Source organism: Opisthocomus hoazin, chromosome 8 (assembly GCF_030867145.1).
Source record: "Opisthocomus hoazin isolate bOpiHoa1 chromosome 8, bOpiHoa1.hap1, whole genome shotgun sequence".
Classification (NCBI taxonomy): domain Eukaryota; kingdom Metazoa; phylum Chordata; class Aves; order Opisthocomiformes; family Opisthocomidae; genus Opisthocomus; species Opisthocomus hoazin.
The window spans coordinates 59,947,147-59,969,365 of record NC_134421.1 but is presented as its reverse complement, the minus strand read 5'-3'; the positions used below and the strand labels follow the sequence as shown (position 1 = coordinate 59,969,365).

At 36.9% G+C, this 22,219-nt stretch overlaps 1 protein-coding gene across 2 annotated transcripts in view; it reads right to left on the bottom strand.

Moving 5' to 3' along the window:
• The window catches only part of ORC5 (origin recognition complex subunit 5), a 75,568-nt gene that overhangs the window by 46,026 nt on the left and 7,323 nt on the right, over positions 1-22,219 (bottom strand). For both annotated transcript variants that reach the window (XM_075428936.1, XM_075428937.1), the window contains exons 4-12: positions 21,750-21,947; positions 18,072-18,146; positions 15,157-15,268; positions 14,674-14,804; positions 11,953-12,001; positions 11,301-11,391; positions 9,027-9,079; positions 4,904-5,016; positions 1,429-1,476 (exon numbers count right to left, since the gene is read on the bottom strand). In XM_075428936.1, the coding sequence (XP_075285051.1) occupies positions 1,429-1,476; positions 4,904-5,016; positions 9,027-9,079; positions 11,301-11,391; positions 11,953-12,001; positions 14,674-14,804; positions 15,157-15,268; positions 18,072-18,146; positions 21,750-21,947 (870 nt within the window). The remainder of the gene's footprint in view (positions 1-1,428; positions 1,477-4,903; positions 5,017-9,026; positions 9,080-11,300; positions 11,392-11,952; positions 12,002-14,673; positions 14,805-15,156; positions 15,269-18,071; positions 18,147-21,749; positions 21,948-22,219) is intronic.

The following is a 22,219-nucleotide window of genomic DNA, read 5'->3' as shown; positions in this document are numbered from 1 at the left end:
AGTTTGCAAGAACAGTAATAAAATGAAAAACAATTTATTGTTAATTCAAGCACTTCCGAACACTAAGTAGTGAACTCAGATACAAGCCCATTTAACATAAACAATGACACAAGAGAACAAGCTCTAGGGTACAATTAAGGTGATCATGACCTCAGTATTTCTTCATCAAATCTCTATTTTCCCATTTCTTTCACATTCCTAGCTGTTCCCATTTCGTCATCCAAGTCAGGAATCTACTGCTAAGAAAGAATAAAACAAAACACCTTCAACATTTTGTCCTAAGATAAAACAATTATTCCTTCTCCTGAAAATTATTTATCAAGAAATTCAGATGTGGAGGTATTTCAAGAATATAGCAGTCCTGAAAATAATTAAATGCTCTGGAAGTTCTCAGGAGTTCACATGCCAGGGACAAAACACACACGAGATCTACATGTACAAGACATGCATTCAGAGACTTCAGAATTCTAAACTTTACATAAATATCTACCTAGCAGTGCAACGCATTGCAGCGTTGAAGTAAAGCTACACTGACTCACGCTTTCACATGCAAAAACTGTGCCCTACAGAAATAAGAGAACTTGGAAAAAGTCTTTGGATATCAAAGGACTCTGTCCTCCCACAGGGGCAGGAAAAAAATAAGGGAAAAGGCTACAGGAAGGATCAGAAGCAAATTATTATTAGGCTAAGTATCATATTAAATTTTTTTCATCATATTATTTACACTGCCTGTAGCATAGAGAAGAAAATGATATAAAGATTGTTTTGGCAGGGGTTTAGTGCTGTCTGCACTGCTCTTCATTTATGATTTGTTTTAAAATAAGTTAACAAGTTAGCAACGTTAAAATTTGATTTCTCTTTTTACATTACAGTTAGAAATACACATACAGGTATTTGCCTTTCCTAGCATATCAAGCCTCTGTCAGTAAAAACTGGTAGAGATCCACTCAAATCAATGATATTTAGCTATTTATAACCATGACAAGGTTAGTTAATAATCCAATGGAATCCTAAACAACAGACAGGAGTGCAAAGTTTCTGAGCCTCAACACAAACTTAAGCTCCTAAACCTCACTGCATCGCTGGGAATTAAAGTGACTTGACTTTCAAAACTACTAACCACCTATTACCCTAGTACCTTTGAGAGAAATTCTGATATCTGGCTCTTTCATGTATGATGTCCTCTAACTAGCTTTATTAAGCACATTGTTATACGCAAAAATATGGCTTCAGAAGACAAATTTCAATGAAATAAAAATGTGTAGCATACATAAATTTGTATCATACAAAACGAATGCACCAATAATTGTTACTTATGCAATCCTGTTGTTTCTACAGTAAAGGAGGCAAAACAAAATACAAAACCAGCAGTACAGCAGAAAGAAAATATTTGTTGCCAAGTTCAGTTTAGAAAGACAAAATACACACCTTTTCGTGTTTCTTCATAAAGTTGGTCTTTCTAATTTTCCCATGATGCTGTAAACCACAGACAAGAATAAATATTAGATGTAATTTTTTTTTTCCTCATTCTATAGAGAAGATGGTAGTACATTACTCTTGGTTTGCCTTTATACTACACCTCCAGTACATGCCTCTGATGTTACTAGCATTCTTTCTTACCAGAAGCTCTAGAACTACATTTGTCTTACTTCTTGTTTCATTGTGTCCCCAGTGGTGCAACACCAAAAAACAACACACTAGTTTTTTCTGATCTAATCAGGGACTCATGAGAAGAGGCAGTAAAGATTTGTTTTTAATATGACTTCATGCCACCATCCTCCTCCAACCCTCAACCATCTAATGAAAAAGGCAGATGTTTCATTTCTTTCAGAGAATTTTAAATGATGGCCACTCCATTTTTCAAATTTATCCATGCATAAAATCCATCTGAATTTTCATGTTTCATCTGCTCCATTTTAGAATTCTGATAGTATGCAAGTTGGCAGAATGACAACCGGGAAGTAAATCAATACAATGCAAAGATAGTTCAAGGTGCAGGAGCTAAAGGACAAACAGAAAGGAGGCAAAAAGGTGTATCATTTAAAAAGGCGCAGCTTCAAAGCAGCCTTAAGAAAGGAAAGACTATCCAAAGAAAACACCAAGTATTCTTGGACCTCAACTGAAAATGTGAGGGCAAGACAAGGACACAAATAAAGTAAATACGATGTTACAAATAAACAAGTAAAAAAAATTTTAAAACACAGAGACATGTGTGAATGACATAAAATTTGTGGAGAGGTACAAGTATAATATTCTTTATACACAGATAAGTGTTATTTCTGAAAATACCACCTGGTGAGTTTTTCCTCAGCCTTGAGAGCTATACTTCACTAATAAGCATACCTTATAAGCATGCTCAATGAATCAGGGAAAAAATATCTCCAGTGAAGGAATTCTTTTTTCATTTTAATGTTTACAATCTTGTACTTAGTTATCTGTGGACCTCAGTACCCAGATATATCAAGATCTCACAGCCAGTCAACTGTGGCATTTCTTGACTGACTCCTGAAGAGCTTAATATTAGACAGGGCTATAAGCTTCCTTTAAATAATTTGCCAGACTAAAAAAAAATTAGTTCATGCAATTAATACATATCACATACTTAGAGACAGCAACGTATTCTTTTTATCTTGCCCCTGAAAGGAGAATTGCTGTAATAAAAGAGACCTGTTGGAGCGGAAAGTGATCAAGCCTGAGGTTACATGGTGTGCTAAGTGATGGATCACAACAAACTGCATTCATGCATTTTAAAGGTTATGCTGGGATCTCCATATGGTATATTTAAGTTATATCAAAAGTGTTTGAAAGCACGTGAGCAGGTGTCCTATTTCGGTGCAAGCACAAAAAAAATCATATGAAATTTAGAGCTAATTTTCAGTTAGTTTTTAATCTTGTTTTCTACTAAAACGATAAAATGAAGACCTCATAAAGAATGCTATTATTTTTTGTTTTAAAGACTACCTTTCAAAACCAACTTTGTATTTTTCACTTAATCTACCGTGAAGTTCTTGAACTTTCACGTAACTAATAGAAGCATTGCCAATTATTACTTCATTGCTTTATCAGGGTGTTAGCATTCCAGGCTGCCACAAACTGTGACTTCATCTTGAGCTGTAGTACAGCCTAGGACCTGTACTAGAAGTGCAGATTAGCAGCTCAAGGATCATCTTTTTGTTTGCATTCCTTTTGCTGTCTAGCAGTCCTTAGTTAAATCTTTGCAGAAGGTACTCTTCTGTAATCTACCCTGAATCTCATTGCAAACCTGACAAAGCCATATTCTATTTTCACAGTCCACATGACTCAAAAACATTCAACCTGAACACTCCCCGTGAAGTGTTGGTTTTGTTGGGCTTTGAGATGCAGCTATTTCTGAACTTCACCTTAGGACATGATGAAGGGCTAACTGCTATCAGATGACACGTCTAGCTAGAATGGTAACTTCTCCTGCTTCACCTGTTCTTGGGAAAAATACTTAATATCACCGATTGAAATGCCTTCACAGTCCCTGCTTCAAAAACCTTAGAAGCTCCTGTTTATTGTACAAAAGTTTAGTAGGGTTCACGTGCAAGAGTGGAAACTAACTTCAGAAATACTAAAATAGGAGAAAGGAAAAAAATGGAGAAGGTTGTTCAGTGAGCACAAACAAGAAAGATGCGGGACTTTCTGATAACGTGCTTTACTGAAAAAACTGGGAAAAAACCCACTTCTTCAGCAAACAAATCCCTTACAAATAAATTGTTATGGCCAAGTGAAAAAAAACAAAGGTTGCCCATAAAGAAAATTTGTCATTCTGCACTTACTACCAGTAATCCTCTGCTCTTCTCAGAAAAAGACTAGACAGAAGGGTGAAACACCTACAGCTTTCAATGTACGATCATACCAGGAACACGAAACCCCTATTTAAACTAGTAACATACTAGTATATCATCACTAGGGACTGCAGTAACTTCTCAAAACCTGTATCTACAATTTTTCTCCCAAGAGGGAAGAAAAGAAGCATATTTTTACACATTGCCTTGTTCTCATTTTCTTCAGTTGTTCACACCTATCTATCGTTTATACCATACATTTATACACACATGCATATATTAATACAGACTGCAATAATGCAGAAAACCTTCAAGTTGGTGAAATGCACCGAAAGCATAATTGCCCAATCACTTTTCTGATATCTGTCTTCCTGCCTACATTTTGTCAAATTGAGACCTCAAAAACAAAGCAAAGAGGCAGGCTTAAGGAGCATGAAGATCCTGCATAAGAGACAGACTACAAACTATGGCACCACAGCATTTATCTGCAGCATGATCACAACACAGCCCAAAGGAAAAAAGAATTTTAAAAAAATTTAAACATGTACATGACAAGAACTTACAGAAAATGAGGTTTAGCCCATGATTTGGTAGTGCGGATTAATACATTCATCCTAAAACATGCATTACCATCATTTCAACACAACATATGCCAGCTAATGGAACCACATCTTCTGCAAAAGCAACTGTTTGTATGTCTTTGTTTCAGAAGCTTACAACTGTATAAATAAGTTAACAATGCACTATGTAATTTTAAAGGGTGAGTTGTGGTTTGTATCTTAAATTTTAAGTGTGTCTTACACCTAAGGACATTGCAGGCACTCCACTAAAATCTTCACAAAATGGAGCTGTATCAACTTACAAAAGCAAAGCACAATACTGGTGCTGCAACAGTGTTACGCATGTTTTGACATGAAGAGGCAGCTGGGTTTATTAGACATTAACAATGACTAAGTGATCTACAGAAAAACTTCTGATAAAATCAAATGAACCACACAGAAACAAAACTCAAAATGAACGCTTGAAGAGTTTTGAACTATGAAATTCAGCATGCAGGAATCCAGTAAGCAGCTCTAAGACAAAAATCTCATTACCTTAAGAAAGAACCTCTTATCTGTCCTAACAGGATTGTAGGAGGCAAGGTAAGCAGCTATTAGAAGAAATTTGGAGTAATAAGGAAGTTCCACATGTGTATGTGCAGAAAGTCCTACAAAATAAACAAACAGTTTATGAGTCACCTAAACCCCCTCTAAACATCCACAAGCTTCAAATTAGACTTGTCTGCATTCTTCTTCTTCTCTCCTACTCTACATGAGTACGGCTACCTTCTCAACTTCATTATCACAGACATAAAATCAGTGAAGAGCCAAGGAATGGCACAAAGCTAAACAAAACTAACATTCTGAACTCTTTCTGTACTCATCTCAGAAACTGTATTTGAAGCATTGGAGATTTCATAAATCAAAGTTGTGATCTCCTTAAAAAAAAAAAAAGAGAGAAAAAAACCTACAGGCTACTTTCATTTAAGGTATTTTTTTTTTCTGGCAGACAGGGCAGATGAAGAGATTTATTTAAATACAATGGCAAAGCTTTTCCCCAAGACCCAAACACCAGGCTGCTCCACACTGTGCAAGATAGCTCAGCCAGGAACAGGGCTGGCATGGCAGAGAAAGCAGCAGTGCTGCACTTCTGAGAAATAATTCAGCATCTCACAACTTTTAGCCACTGTTTTATTTCCTACAGAAAATGTTTTTAAAAATTTAAAGTAGATCCAGTTGACCTAGCTTGCTACATGTATACTTCATTAAGATTAAAGCCTCACACATCACAAACACAAGAACTACAGAGTGTTTTTCTTCCCTCTTTTTACTTTTACTTTGTACTTTTTTACTTTACATTCCCCTGCTCTTGTCAGTAGTTGTTTCTTTTACACAGTTTATGCATATCAATAGGATGATCAAACCACATGACTTCATCAGTTGCCTAACTATGGAGACCACTACATGATCTCCTCTTGTGCCTTCTTTGCTTCCAGGTTTACACTTCGACGGTTTCTTATTCTGTGAAGCACCTACACCCTTAGGCTTTAACCCACAAATATCAGCAAATAAAGATCAAGGAATTGAACATATTTAAAAGTTAAGACGCAGAGCCCCCAGTGTGATGAGAAGCATCCTAGATGATAGCCAGTAACAATTTCCTCTCACATAGGCACAAAATGACCGCAGTTTTAGCTTTCATTTACAATCAAGAGCCTGTACTGTATAGCATTTTAATTACAAAATGCAACACCAAATAAACTCTTACATATAGACAATTTAGTTTTATTCAGAAATATCTGTTCCTACTCCATTCTTCCGGTCTGCCAATATTGCATTATGCACTGAACTATTTGCTCAATTACATACGCAGTAAAATTTATTACAATTGCTTTTTAAGCATGTTATTATCAAATACTGTTTACCAACAATTTTTCCTACCATATACACCTGAAAATCCTAGATAATGCATTTTAAAAAAAGTGCCCCTTTTTGGGGTTGTCAGGTTCAAAAGTATTTTGTGGTCATCTGGGCACAGAAGGAGGGAGTTTAAAAAGAACAGTTTGAATGAAACTCCTTTGGTCAACAATGTCAAAAAATTACTCAATATAGAACTGCATAAGAATGCTCACAGATAATACTGAGATTACACTTTAGACAGGACTGAAAGTCAAAATCGACAAAGCTGTGCTGCTCCAAGGAAAGAACAGGAAGAATTCTTGAGATTCTGACATTTCTTTTCACCGAGAAATAAGGACACAGGACACCTGTCTTGTTTAAGGATGTAAATTCAGCGTAATGCACGAGGTATAATATTCCCTTTTCCTCACTCATACAATTCTACCAGCTGGTGCACAGAGGCTTCACAGAATGGCAGGGCTCGGAAGGGACCTCTGCGGATTACCTTGTCCAACCCTCTGCCGAAGCAGGGTCACCTACAGTAGGCTGCACAGGACCTTGTCCAGGCAGGTCTTGAATATCTCCAGAGAAGGAGAATCCACAACCCCTCTGGGCAACCTGTTCCAGTGCTCTGTCACCCTCAGAGGGAAGAAGTTCTTCCTCATGTTCAGACAGAACTTCCTGTGCCTCAGTTTGTGCCCATTGCCCCTTGTCCTGTCGCTGGGCACCACTGAAAAGAGTCTGATCCCTTCCTCCTGACACCTGCCCTTAAGATATTTCTTAGGATTTATAAGATCCCCCCTCAGCCTACTCCAGGCTAAACAAGCCCAGCTCCCTCAGCCTTTCCTCGTAGGACAGATGTTCCAGGCCCCTCATCATCCTTGTAGCCCTCCGCTGGACTCTATCCAGTAGCTCCTCATCTTTCTTGAACTGGGGAGCCCAGAACTGGACACAGTACTCCAGATGGGGCCTCACTAGGGGGAGGAGAACCTCTCTCGACCTGCTGGCCACACTCTTCTCAATGCACTCTAGGAGACTATTGGCCTTCTTGGCAACCAGGGCACACTGCTGGTTCATGGTCAACTGGTCATCCACCAGCACTCCCTGGTCCTTCTCCACAGAGCTGCTCTCCAGCTGGTCAGCCCCTGGCCTGTTCTGGTACACTGCGTTGTTCCTCCCCAGGTGCAGGACCCTGCACTTGCCCTTGTCGAATTTCATCAGGTTCCTCTCTGCCCAACTCTCCAGCCTGTCCAGGTCTCGCTGGATCACATCACAGCCGTCTAGTGTATCCAGGACTCCTCCCATTTTTGTGTCATCAGCAAACTTGCTGAGGGTACACTCTAACTCTTCATGCAGGTCGTTGATGAAGAAGTTAAACAAGACTGGGCCCAGTACTGACCCCTGGGGGACACCAATAGTTACCAGCCTCCAACTAGACTCAGCGCTGCTGATCACAACCTTCTGAGTTCGCCCATTCAGCCAGTTCTCAGTCCACTTCACCGACCACTCATCCAGCCCACACTTCCTGAGCTTCCCTAGGAGGATGTTATGGGACACAGTCTCAAAAGCCTTGCTGAAGTCGAGGTAGACAACATCCACGGCTCTCCCCTCATCTACCCAGCCAGTCATGCCATAGTAGAAAGTTATCAGATGGGTCAAGAACGATTCCCCTAGGTGAATCCATGTTGATTACTCCTGATAACCTTCTTTTCCTCCACTTGTTTAGAGATGACATCCAGAATGAGCTGTTCCATCACCTTTCCAGGGATAGAAGTGAGGCTGACCGGCCTATAGTTCCCTAGGTCCTCCTTCTTGCCCTTTTTGAAGACTGGAGTGACACTGACTGTCCTCCAGTCCTCACGCATTTCTCCTGTTCTCCAGGACCTTTCACAGATGATGGAGAGAGGCTCAGCAATGACATCTGCCAGCTCCCTCAGCACTTGTGGGTGCGTGCCATTGGGGCCCAGGAATTTGTGGGTGTCCAGTTTGGTTAAATGATCTCTAACCCAATCCTCTTCAACCAAGGGAAGGTCTTCCTTTCTCCAGGCTTTCTCTCTTACCTCCAGGGACTGGGATGCCTGAGGGCCAGACTTAGCAGTACAGACTGAAGCAAAGAAGGCATTCAGTAATTCTGCCTTCTCTGCATCACCCACCACCAGGGCATCTACCTCATTCAGCAGTGGCCCCACATTTTCCCTGGTCTTCCATTTGCTGCTGATGTAGTTGAAGCAGCCCTTCTTGTTGTCTTTCACATCCCTTGCCAGATTTAATTCCAGATGGGCCTCAGCCTTCCTCATTGCTTCCCTGCATGCTCTGACAACTGCATTCCTCTCAAGTGGCCTGTCCCTCTTTCCACATTCCATAGACCTTTCTCTTCCATTTGAGTTTCACTAGAAGCAACTTGATCATCCATGCAGGTCTCCTGCCTCCTTTGCTTGATTTGAAGTTTGACCATCAGAGGTCAGCCCATTCCTCATCCATTCCTACATCAGAAATATTGATTTGAAGAAACCTGCTTTTACCCACAAAGACCCTTTAAAAATATTAAACCTAGGATATGTGCTAGGGGAAAAAACAGTTAAAATGTTTTGTAGAACACCTTCTCAAAAAGCATGATTGGCCTGAACTGTAACTGAATGCTGACATGTACTCTCATCTATATAATTTCAATCACACATTATGAGACAACAGCAATCAAGTCAATCTGAAAAATACATATTACATATTACAATACATTATTACATATTACAAGCCCCTACAGAGTTACTGTATCCGATACCTTTCAACTGCCCAGGTTCTCCGTCATCATGCTGCAAGCGCTCCCACTGTGAGCTAAAAGACAGATAATGCAAAGGTATAAAGTATTTGTTAGTCTTTCAGAGAGAACTACCTGCGTGGTGTATGTATATTATAATTTTACGACACTGGCCAGGATACAGTAAGAGAATTAAAAATACCAAGTCTTACTACCTTGCACACACCTTTCAATAATATGCAGACTACATGTGTTTGAAAAAACTGCAGAAAGTAATGTTATATTAAGGTATAAGAGGGAGTACAAGCTAATTGTAAAATACTAATCTCTTTCCACTCAACTACCATCAGTAAGGACATATCAATAGCATTCTAAGTTTCAAGAACAATGCAGAATTTAATAAAAAGTAAAAACACTGACAGTTTTGATTTTTTTATCTGCTTAATAACTGTTTATGCTAGTGAGAACAATACTAGAATTACTTCATAATTTAATTTTGAAGTCTATGTAAAAAACAAAGCAATATTCATTGCTCACTGAAAAAATTTAATATATCAAGATGGAACATTTCGTCAGTGAAAAATATCTGCAAGTAGTTCAGTGTTTTCCTAAATAATAGCAAAAAATTTCACTTTAAAACTTCCCTTAAGGAGTGACATTGTTAGAGTTGTCATGATTTTACATCATCATTTTGTATACAATAAGGTGATAAAAAAACAGCTCTGTTAAAGCACCAGTGATTTTTTTTTTTTAAAAAAAAGCTCTTTATGGACAGTCCCTCAACTAAAATCCTGTTTAATTAGGGTTTGTCAGCCATAAGCCACAAAACTTTGGAAAACAATTTGGTTAGAGCTGATGTAATACTCAAATTATAACGAATGATCAGCCAAATTATCAATCAGCAAAGTGTTTGTCTATTTTAAAGATAAGGAAAAAAAAGTTTGATTTTCCTCTCAGTCCAGGCAGTACAAAAGCCAATAACGAAGATTTCTTGCTATAACTTACAACTTGAAGAAAACCCCAGAGTAATTACAGTTCTGTTGCCAGAAAAAATGACATGGTCATTTTAATTCCTCAAGTATTTACTAGTACACATAGGTAAATCCTAGAACCTTTACGCAGAAAGCCAAAATTTATAATAAAAACCCAGTAAATCTCAAAATTATAATAAAAGAAAACTGTAAAGAGAGAAAACTACTATTTGGAAACAATTCATAAGCTATTTTATATCATAATCTCATATTACATCCTAATTAGAGTAGGCAATTACACAATATAAAAAGTCAGGAAGATCCCGAGTAGACTGTGTAATGAAGATCAATATCGAGTATAAATACATACTTGAGGGAAATAGAATAATGTCTTACTGTACAGTGAAGCCTAGCTCTTATGGAGCAAAATCAATTCTCTTTTTGAAGGAATGATCACTTTTTCAAAACATTTAGCAAAGACTTCTACTACACACCCAGATTCAGTTACCAGAATACTCTATGGCCTCAATGACATTCAAAGGAAAGAAATCAAACAGTACTGAATTATCTCTCCTTACATGGTGTAATATCAGAATCACATGTCTTAAAGATGGAGAAGACATTAAACCTGAGCCGATTATTACTATTAAAAATGAACGAGAACATATGTTTTTTCTCGCAGTCTGGCAACTTAAGAAACAAACTAGGAATCTAAAACTCAGCGCATTAGCAGGACACCAGCTTTTAATGCTGTCAAAAATGGTAATTCCATATAATGAAATTTTTTTCCTTGGACAATAAAACAAGGGGTCAGAAAGCACAGTTAATGTATAAACCTAGATCTAGCAAACAAAGATAAGGAACACAGATGTTCAAAATCTGTAACATCTCACAAGAATTTTGAGGCTTGCATGCATGCTTGGTACAGTGAAGATCTGCCAAGTCAACTTTACAAGTTTGTTCTAAACTGTGCCTGTATATTCTGGTGGTGGATTCCTATCCTTGGCAGTTTCATACGTGACAGAAAATGGATCTATCTGCATGATCATCAGTGAAAAAGAGAACACAACCTGCTGCCACTGCTTTACTTTTTAAATATTTTATATGCTAGAAATACCATTTGGTTTAAAAATTTCTTCCTGAGATACCCTATTTCTAACATTATAGGGCAGGAAAGAAATGCACGTTGAAGAGAAAAAAAAGATTCTACCTAGCAAAAAAGAAGCACTAGCTGTGAACCATAATTGAGAGAGTAAATATTTAGAGAGGAAGCTTGTTAAAAACAGCAACAAGAACAAAATAAACAAGCCCTCATTCCCCAAAGTACCTGGATATTTCCCGAAGATAAACAGTCTGCATTGCCTTCTTCAAATGAGGTTCAATATTTTTCCAGAGTTTGCGAGTGTCACGTTCATTTGCTGCACCAAGCCAGAATCAACTCTGTTAAACATTTAACTCACAGAACACTAAAACTCTGTCTCTCACACCTGAACAGTCACAGGCATGACATTATGTCTAACATCCTGACCCTGACATGCTGTACTAGGATGATGCACCATCATCATCCATTTCCAAGCCCATGCTACCATGCAAGGCTGTTTCTCTATGGTTTATTCTGAGATACTCTGGGACAGTGTGGCAGAACCTCTGCTCTTGTTTTCTCCTCTTAGCCTTGACAGAGAAAAGACTTATCCCATTATTTTGCAGAAGTCCTGGTGGTTGAGTGAGGAGGAAGATTTATAGGGGGGAAGCAAGTTTTCATGGTACTTCCATCTGATTTCCATACATCACCACCAATAAATGTCACCTACTGCTTCTGCTGCAAATGCTGCCTACTGGGTGCAACTGGAATAAGCAATACTGTTGTGACCAGAGAAATGGTCGCAACACAATGAGGATCAAAGCAAAGTCCTCCACAAAACCCTCAGGAGGGCACCTGGACTCTCATATACCTGCCCAAATTAAAGACAGAAGCTTACCTTCTCCTCTGACCACTGGTTCACAGTATTTAGAAAAATTGAGCACTGCCTACAGAAAGTAAAAGTACAACATATTTAAAAGGTACTATATATTTGAGCTAGCTACAGAATATAAAAAGCAGTTCAATTCATTACTCTGTAAAACCAATAAATGATTTTTCAGTCAATAATGATGTCGCTTACTTCCAAACATTATACCTATAAAATGTCACAACATTTCTGTAGGTTAAAATACAAACAGAAGTGATCTATCACAGGTTATTTGGTTTTGATCTCAGCAAAATCTATTTACTGTACTGATGGGTTGTATTTTTTTAATAAGATAGTAATTAAATATTATAAATGTAATAAAAATGTTCTCATCAACTTTTTTTACCCCTTTCATTTTCAGATAAAACTTTCTATTCCAGGAGCAGTTCAGCATGTTCAAAAGTAGGCTACGCATACTTAGACACACACAAGCAGAAATTATTTTTTTAAAAAAACCACACAAAAAAGCACAACAAAAAACCCTGCTAACACATTCCATATTGAAACAAACTCATTTTGCCTAAGGTAAGATTGCGAGATTTTTGCCAAGTCTAATCTAGATTTTTTTCTAAAATGGTTAAATCAATATCACACAGAATTCTGTAAAATAACAATCCTCACATTTCGTTCTCCTTTCATCCTACTGCACCTTATTAAATCTCTGTGCTAGTACACAGAACTCAGTGCAGTAATGTCCACATATAAAACTAATATAATTCCAGAAGGTATGATTAATAATCATGCATAATAGCATACACATTTAGAGTCTATCTTAGAGACTATGGAGTTGTTCAGAAGCCTAAAGACAGTTGTATGTGTATGTCATTACCTTCTACAGAAGAGACTTGTCAAGCACAAAAAGAATTCAGGGTCCAATAATGTAAATCTTTTCATAATGTTGGTATTTCCCCAACACACAAACAGTGCACATAAAGCTCATGAAATTATTCCGATAAGCAGAGCAACTCGAGTACATGTCCAGAAGAACTGTGACTCTAGTTCCTATTTGTGTCTCCATCAGACTTCAGCAATCTCACTTAAAATATAAAACCTGTATAGTTAACAAGTAAGTTCAGCTGAAGTTTAGCTACGTTTTCCTGGTGGAAACGCAGGCAGGACATTCAGATCATCTCACTAGTACCGATTTGTTCACTGGCCATAACCACCGATCACTTCAAACTTGTAGAAATTCCTTGTACGCAGTACAGTTATTTTAATAATAACCTGATCCTGATGAGCCAATAATTGTTATTACATAAGAAGAGCTGAATAGCAAAGGCCACCATCAAATAATTTGTTTTTCTTCTATTACCTGGTTTGCTATTCCATTCTTCAATTGATACATGGTTAAAACTCTCCTTTCCACAATATTTTCAATGTATTTTTGTTCCCTCGGGCATGACCATATTGCAGGAACTTTGACTTACCTATTTTACTCTTAATTCCAAAAGAAAAACAATGAAAACATTTATGTCAATCCTCATTCTCTAGGCCTTTAAGTCAAATTAATATGCTAAGTTTCTGGAAAACTGTGCAACAGACCTGGCTTGGAGCAGCTTGGTTACTTTAAAATCCTCTGTAGGAGGCAAATCAAGTGAAAGTTTTACACTCCTAAATAATACAGGAAAATATTTCAAATTATAAGTTAAATTTCCCATACAGTTGAAGTATAAAGAATGCTGAGTGGCAAGTCACATTTAATAAACAGAGGAAACAATAGCACTTGAGGTGGGACATGCTGAGACCACGTAAGTGAAGTTATTCCTCCAAATGTCGAAAGCAATTGTCTAGCATTCTACTGCATAGGCCAGGAAACCAATACAACAGCAGACTATTCAGGGATTACAGAAGTCCATACAAGCAAGAAGTTAGCAATAAGAGCAAAGTCACATAACCTCATGCAAAAAGAACTGAAAAGAAGTACAGTCAGGCCTACGATCGCTTGAAAGAGTAAAATCATAATTATTACTTTCTCTGATTGAATTGCAAACAAACAAACAAAATCATTAACCAAGCCTATAATGGAGTTGTCCCTCAAAAACTGCTGCAGTTGCAGCAATTGCTTCTGCTATACTTTATCAGTAAGCATAAAAGGTTTCATCACATTTCTCCTTATCCCAGTAGGTGAAGACAGGTAGCCTAGTCTTCTAGTCACTCCCTGATATCAAGGAACAGCTTAAGCTCAAAAACCCCAACAGAAGTTCTAGGCCGGGTGAACCACACACAGACTGGCATCCCGTTAGTGCAGCTTTTTTTGCCTCTGACCAGAAAACTGCACAGCAATAGAAACTCTTTACAGCCACCAAAACAATTGCAACCTTTGTTACACTTTTTTCAGTAAACTGCATTTTGAGCTAACACATTCTTAACAGGGTAGATTTAGACTAGACTTAAGGAAGAAATTTTTTACAATGAGGGTGGTGAAACACGGGAACAGGTTGCCCAGAGAGATGGTCGATGCCCCATCTGTGGAAAGATTCAAGGTCAGGCTGGACGTGGCTCTGAGCAACCTATTGTAGCTGAAGATGTCCCTGCTCATTGCAGGGAGGTTGGACCAGATGACCCTGCCAACCCACGCTATTCTATGATTTATCTCTTGGTCCATATTCAACAATAAATCTAGACTTTCAGAGCTTATTTGGCAAAAAACCTCCCAAAACAAAACAGTAACTCTAAAGGAGCTCATCTCACCAGATGCTGAAGCTCTTTCAGATCCCTACAGACCATGTAGAAGACACCAAGCAAAATATTGATATATGCAGCATAGAAATCTGCAGAATATTCTGGGGGATGATTCTGAGACAAGATCTTCTGCAGGTGCCCTGTTTAAACAAAAATAAGTTTTGCTTACTTAAAGCAAACTTAATAAACTGACCACATTTTACAAGTTAAGTGGAAAAAACAAACTATAATAATCCAGAAACCACTGAAAACTACACTGATTAAAAGAAATCGCAAATATCAAGGAACCAAAATGTTACTTTGAGATGGTTTGGCAAGTGGAAAACGACAAGTATTTCAGAGGTTGTGTGAATATAGACTTTTACATTCCAGTAGCTATTACATATTCCAAATTCTGTAAAAGGCATACTGATAAACGTAGAAAAAACATTTGGATGTTTTTTGACAAAGTACTATTCAAACCCCGAAAAGCAGATTAAAGAATTAGTTTACCTATGCTGTAATCAGGAAAATACAAGGTGAATGGCTCAAAGCATCCAGTACTTGGACGGAACAGTTCCCATACTATTTCACTGAGCAGAACAACTGTCACATTTCTATCAGTCTGCACAGGTAAGGGAAAAAAAAAAGATGAGAGAGAGTGACAGACAGGCAGAGAAAGAAAAAAATAACACTGCATGTTACAGTATCGACGGGAAAAATTATTATTGTGACTTTTCTGTTCCACAAACATCAGCAAATTTACAGTTGAATACAAATCACTAGCATAGTGACAAAGTTTCAGCTGGCCTAATCAAGAAGCTCATACATTTGCAGATTTTCATAATTACATGAGATTTCTCTGCATTCCTTGCCATTTCACTGACATGCTTTGTGGGGTTATAGAGCTCTGGTACTAGACAATACCAAGTAGATTCCATACTTTACTCCCAAAATTAAGACAGTATTTCACTTTTGCAATTAAACCCAGACTTTCATGACAGGAAGAGTTAAAAGTGAAACAAAGCTCAGTGCTTTCTGAAACCGAGCTACCGAGTACTTCATTTTAGAGATAAGCTGGTCTTTAAAAACAAAGAAAAAACATCCCAAAACAAAAACATAGTATTAACTGTGTACTCTACCACCTGTTTTACTAGTTACCAACAATGGCTGTAGGTAGTAACATATTCTTTTTAACCAAGTTTTCCACAATATACTTGCCTTGAGTTTCATGTGTTGGTCAAGAGATAACAAAACACTATTAAAAAAAAAATCCCTTATTTTGGTCACCCTTCAGTACATCTGCTTTTTACTATGAAGCTAACCATCTGTGAAGATCATGCATCATTCTTCCTTTTTGCAAGGTTTCTGCAACCATACTAAAAATTCTGCATAACAAAAGATGCTTTTAAATATGGTTCTTCAAGAAGGGAATTTCAAAACTATCGAGGCACCTCAATAAAATAAAAGGAAGTAACCTGACTGAATTGACAATGCTTAATATGAGCTGTGAATGACTTGAAAGAAAAGTTTAAATGCTGTTCCCCTTCCCTGAAATTCAGGGAGAATCTTCTTTTATTTACACGTCCCACTTCTTGCCAAAGTAGCACCCACCTAGATTCTTTACTGTTTCTTCTTTCTCTATTTATATGGAATTTTTTTTTCTTTTAATAAGGGAGCATCTTTCTGTAGGTTTCTTTCAACTGTTTTCTTCTCCTAGATTTCCTAGTATTTTAGCTGAGAAAAGTACTAAGGTATTTTCAGTTTGGTTCCTGATAGACCTACCAATACAAAAAAACTAAGTGGAGTCTCCTTCTCTGGAGATATTCAAGACCCGCCTGGACAAGGTCCTGTGCAGTTTGCTGTAGGTGACCCTGCTTTGGCAGGAGGGTTGGACTAGATGGCCCACAGAGGTCCCTTCCAAACCCTACTATTCTGTGATTCTGTGATTCCCACCATAATCCTCACAGAAATCAAGCATCCTATGACCCATTCTTTGCCAATGATCCCCCCAGTCCCATGAAGTCTTTCACCACTAATGAAGTTTGTTGTCTCCTTTCACTCCAGGAAAGGAAGTGATGCTATTGATTTGCTCCTACAACGTTTCTCTGCAACATCAGCTTCACAACAGTTTTACAAAGCCTCAGTCCAGAATCCAGAATTTAAGCAACTGCAATCTCAGCATTCAGGAAACCCAACCTACTTATCTGGACGTTACTTTTGCATTTGAGGATGTTTCTTCAGCATATTTAAGTCTTAGCCTATGTTTTTTTGGTCCATGAACAGCAATCGTAGGCCTAACTTTTCCTCCTTTCTCTCTGTCAGGTTGTTTCTGCTTCAGGGGTGGCAAAATCCAGAACATGGGCAGAACAGACAAAAAGAGACAGAAAATGCACCAGCTCCCAGGATTAAGAGCACAGCTCAGTCTTCGTTCAGTAAATAGAGAAATCAATGTCATCAGAAGGAGTACCACACAAGTCTTGAGATAACAAGTATAATTTCAGCTATTTAGATGTTCAGACATTTCAAAATATCACTGTCTTTTCGTTTTGTCTTTCTTTTCAGAGAATGCACTATTTTTCCTTTTTCCAAGGCATAAGCTTTGATGTTTCAGAAGTGAGAGAGGGAAAGATACAGAAGTTTTCTCCAATCAGAAACATACACGGCACAACTCCAGTAGAAGTGTAAAAATTATCTGCTATCATAAAGCACATTCGCAGCTGCTGAGCTGTGCAGCTTCAGCCACAATTAAATAGCTGGTGGTCTGCTGACCATTCTCAAGTCAGCCACCATGCAACGCTGGGAAATTTCACATAGGAGAAACTTGAGGAAAATAAACGTTTCCCAAATTGCAAATTCATGCTTCTGATGCTGAATTGGTTCTCTTGAATGAGCAGCTGACTCACAAGCAGACTTCGGATTCCTGCAGAAACATCTGACAAACTCTAAAAAGGGTTTTATTTATTTGTTTCTACCAAGCCAACAGAAGCTACATTGAAGCTTCTCCTCATAGATTGTAGTCTGCTTGAGATTTTTTTTTTTTGCAATTATAAAACTCTAAATGAAGAGCAGAAAAAATTCACTTCCTTCTTAAAAACAAAAATATTCTAGAAAAGACATCTATGTATCTGACATCAGCCTCAAAAGAATCTACAACAGATCAGATATTGTAAAACAAGATACTACTAAACAAAATTAAAAAAAAAATAATTAAGATTGTTAGAAAAACCTGCCAATGTTTAAATTCTGGTTTTGTTTCTAGTTTTGACCACTGTCAGTTATTACTGGGGGAGGATTAATTAATTTTGCAACTTTGCTCATCTAAAGAATCACTTCTCTTGATCTGTGAGTCTACACAGACAGATATCATGTGCTCAATTACTTTCAATATGCAGGCAACATACGTTAATTTTTTTCCAGACACTTACCAACTCCTGAAGCCTAAGAAACGCTGGCAGGACGTTTGCTTCCATTTCCCTCAGCTGCTCTGCTCTATCCAGTACCTTTTAACAAAACAATGATCTTATTATATAGACAATGTCAATTTCTATTCTCACGTGGACTTAAAAATTAATTCTTAGCTGCTGGAAACTCCTTTCACCAATGGCTCTTAAGACAGAAACCACATTAAGTATCAAGGTCCCTTAAACAAGCAACATCAGAGAGATTATATTGCTTCAGGTGTGCTTCCAGGGAGCCCAAGCAGCTCTGCCATCTAATAAAAGATACGATCCCCAGGCAAGCAACATTCTCACGCCTTATGGCAGTAAGAATTAAACCATAAGTATACCAGCCAAGAATATCACTGACAAATCAATGATACCATTAACAACCGCTGAAACCTCAATTTCTCTCCAAAATTCTTCTTACAAAGTATGTAAAGTACTGTAGCACTATATCAACATGCTTACTGTAGAACAGCTATATTTTCCCACTATGAAACTATTTTTCAGAAACAAGTAAGAGCTGGTATTTTCAAAAAGTTAGCTATCATCTGGAATTCACACAAACGAATTTTGAGATAAACTTTTCTTGCCATAGTTTGCATCCTAGAAGGATTTATTGTATCGTGTGTAAACTTGTCATGGCACTAAAAAATGTGTAGCACATGTAGCTTAAACAGGAAACACCTTATCTAAACAACTAACATATTTTGGAGCCCAGAGAAAAAAAATATGAGCATGAAAACATGCACTGCTATCCTTTAACAAAAAAATTCATATTCCCACTACACTTAAAAACTTGACAGGAATCAAAAAATAGAATAGAAACACATTTCTTGTGTGTTTTATTTACTAGTCACAATATAAATCTAAATTCAGAAGTTCATTACTTCTTTCGAATTACTACTGTTGAAAGAGAAACTACAGATCCCTAGAAAATTATATTTTTCTATCTTTTTACATTTCCTCCCCACACCAAAATATTTAAGACACACATCATTTCTGTTACCCACAGTAAGAAAAAGTACTTTATGTGGACAACCAAGAAACATTTTATGAAAACAGTATTTCAAAATCATACCATACAGGAAAAAAAAATGAAAGAGCAGCATCTCTGCAATAATAGCTCATGCTTCTTGGGAATTTATTTAAAACTACAATATAACATCTGATTTTATATTGACATCTGCATTTGGTTCATATAATAAGTTACTTAGGGATTAAGACTGCTTTACAGTACTGACCAAACAGAGGTTACATATTTTTACTAGTAAAATATTGCTTGTTGGACCCAGTGACACGCAGCTGCTCAACACCAAGCTTTAAGGCCTTGACCTAGGTAGATGTTACTTTTTAGTTAAGCGCAAAACAAACTAGAGTTTTTACTTACAGCAGAGAAAATACACTGTGACCCTGGCTTGAGGACTATGTGAAGTTGTTCACAGAAACAGCGTACCTACAGGCCTATAAAGCAATGCCTTATTCTTTAGTTTTGATATAGATTTGTCACCCCTCAGCATTTTTTAAAAACTATACATTTCAGAACTGTCTGATGATTTACATTAAAAAGAGCAGCTTGTTACTTCTGTCAAGTGCTAAATATTGTGTAAATCTATGAATGACTACAAGTTATACCTGTTCCAGTTTTTCATGTAGTTAGAATGAATAAATTCATTTTTCACAAGTAATCACAAGCATTCAGCACCCATGCTTGGGTTAAGAGAAACATTAAGAATCCTTTGCTTGAAAGTAAACATTTATCTCAATTTGCTCTGAGTTAATTGGGCTGAAATACTACATTATTTACTACCAAAATGAAACAGAATAAATTATCATTGCCAGTTTATGTTACCAGCATGCTGGTATTCCATTAGTCTCAATTTAGACCATTGTACAATAAATCCAGATGACACAGGTTAATACACATGAATTGATTTACCTGATTCCTGTCTGTTCCCATGCAGAACGGAACTGAAATACTAATTTAATACTTCTGATTCAGCAACTGTTTACATGATACAATTGAACCTTTCTAGGTATTTAATACTTTGTTTTCTATAACCATTGTTCAAGAACTTTCTAATTTTCTGAGTGACACTAATTTTCATATAACACATGAAACATTCTTTACTGATGTAGAACAGTTTTTTAATTCAAATTTTAATCTCAAAGTAAAATTTTACTATATATTTTGTGAAATTCCCTAAAGGTTATTGTAGTGCTAAATTTTGTTCTCAACACTTCTGTGACAGTAAATTAAAATGAATTATCTATGTATAACTTCTTATCTATTGTAAGTACTAGTGAATTTTTTCTTCATTAAATTTTTAAGCAGCATGTCAAATTTATGAACTTCATGAGCTGTAGGAAACTGTGAAATAGTACTGTTTCCACTAAACATAACATGAAGTTATTTAACTCAGTAGTTACATATTTTTAAATGGAAATAAAACTTATTTAACTATAACCTGTGAAACAGAATGAAGAATGCTCAATGTAATTCTGAACTACTACTTTGACTGCAAAAAAAACAAGGCAGTATGCCTGTTGACTGCGGTCAGAAACATGCAGAGTGATTACCCAGGGTCATTACGCTTTCAGTCTTCACCCACTTCCAAGTTTTCTTCAATAATAGGTTTCTCAACAAACCCTTAATTCCTACTGCTGGGCTGAAATTACAGTCCATGTGTTTTGTAGGTCCATGATGCATACAGTTAAACATCACTAATATTACTGCATTCGTATTTTTAAGAAAAGAGAATAGATTTTATTCAACCAAGTAGGAGCTAGGGAAAAAATGTAGTTCTGAGGAGTCTATGTCCGTTCTTCAGACCTCTTGTATGCCTGAAATTTGTTTCTATGTCTGTCTCTCAGCACGATAAATGCTGTTACAGATTTCTGCAAATTTTTACTCCTTTATGTAGTTATCACAGAAAAAAACCCCAAACCCTAACATTCTGGTACTACACTGATTCAAGCATTTTGCGATCTAAATTCACATTATTTTTTCTGTGGTCTGCCCATTTATTCCACTTGAGTATATCATAAAATTTTTCACTGTAGTCTTTTTTTACATCTGTTTTAAAACTACAGTTATTGTCTCTGAGGCCCACAAGCGTAGTTAAAGATGTGAGATCTCAACAGTGTTTTACAGAGGAAATTATGCATTTTAGTTCCTTAATACAACTTCTAACTTGAACCTATTCTATCCAAACAATTCTTGTCATTTGCATGCTTCATAATTCGCTTCTGCCCTGCTTACCACCTTTGCTTTCTCATTTGTGAAGCTATCTTCACAAGGCAACAGATAAGCATGACTTACTAATTCTAAAACAAATACAGGCTCTCCATATTTAAGGATTTTGTAATATTATTACACACTTAATTTAACTATGTGGTATAATTCCTGTTCATTATTAGTTATGCTATAAAGTTTTTGTGTCTAAAATGTTCTAACAACAGGAAAAATAAAGAACCTCGTCTAAAGCCAGTAAACCAACTAGAAGAATCTAATCAGTATTAACAGATTCTGAATTAGGTCCACACGGAAATTTTGTGAAAACTACTCTATTATGCACACATTTCACAAATAGATTATTCATAACAATTACTCACACCCTCTTAAGTGAAATTAAACCAGAACACTAAAATTAAATTACTTACAATGTATAATGTTTGATCTTGAAGCTCTCGACTCGCAACAGCTTGTTTAAACAGACGTACAAAGTCATTGAAAGTATCACAAGGCACATGAGAAGTCTGTTCTGTCTCAGAAGAACAGCTTTGCAACTGGATGAGAATTTCTTCTAAAAGTAGTCGTGAAGTAAAGTATTCCACACAGTTCACAAACACATGAGGAAGCTGAAAAGGATAAAAAAAGATACAACTTTATTTTGCTTTTTCAGTGTAAATAACTCCAGAATCAATTTTCTCTTCCAGATGAGACAATGAAAGAAACCACACCTTGCCAACAGAACATAGAGCATAAACCAAAAAACACTGCCAAAAAAGAATGATTGCTTATGTACATAGTCAAAATATTGTATACCAACAAAGTGAAGATAGATCTGATGAATCCTCATACAAAGCACACAGTGTGTCTTCTAATTACATTTAAAAATTGTACCAACACA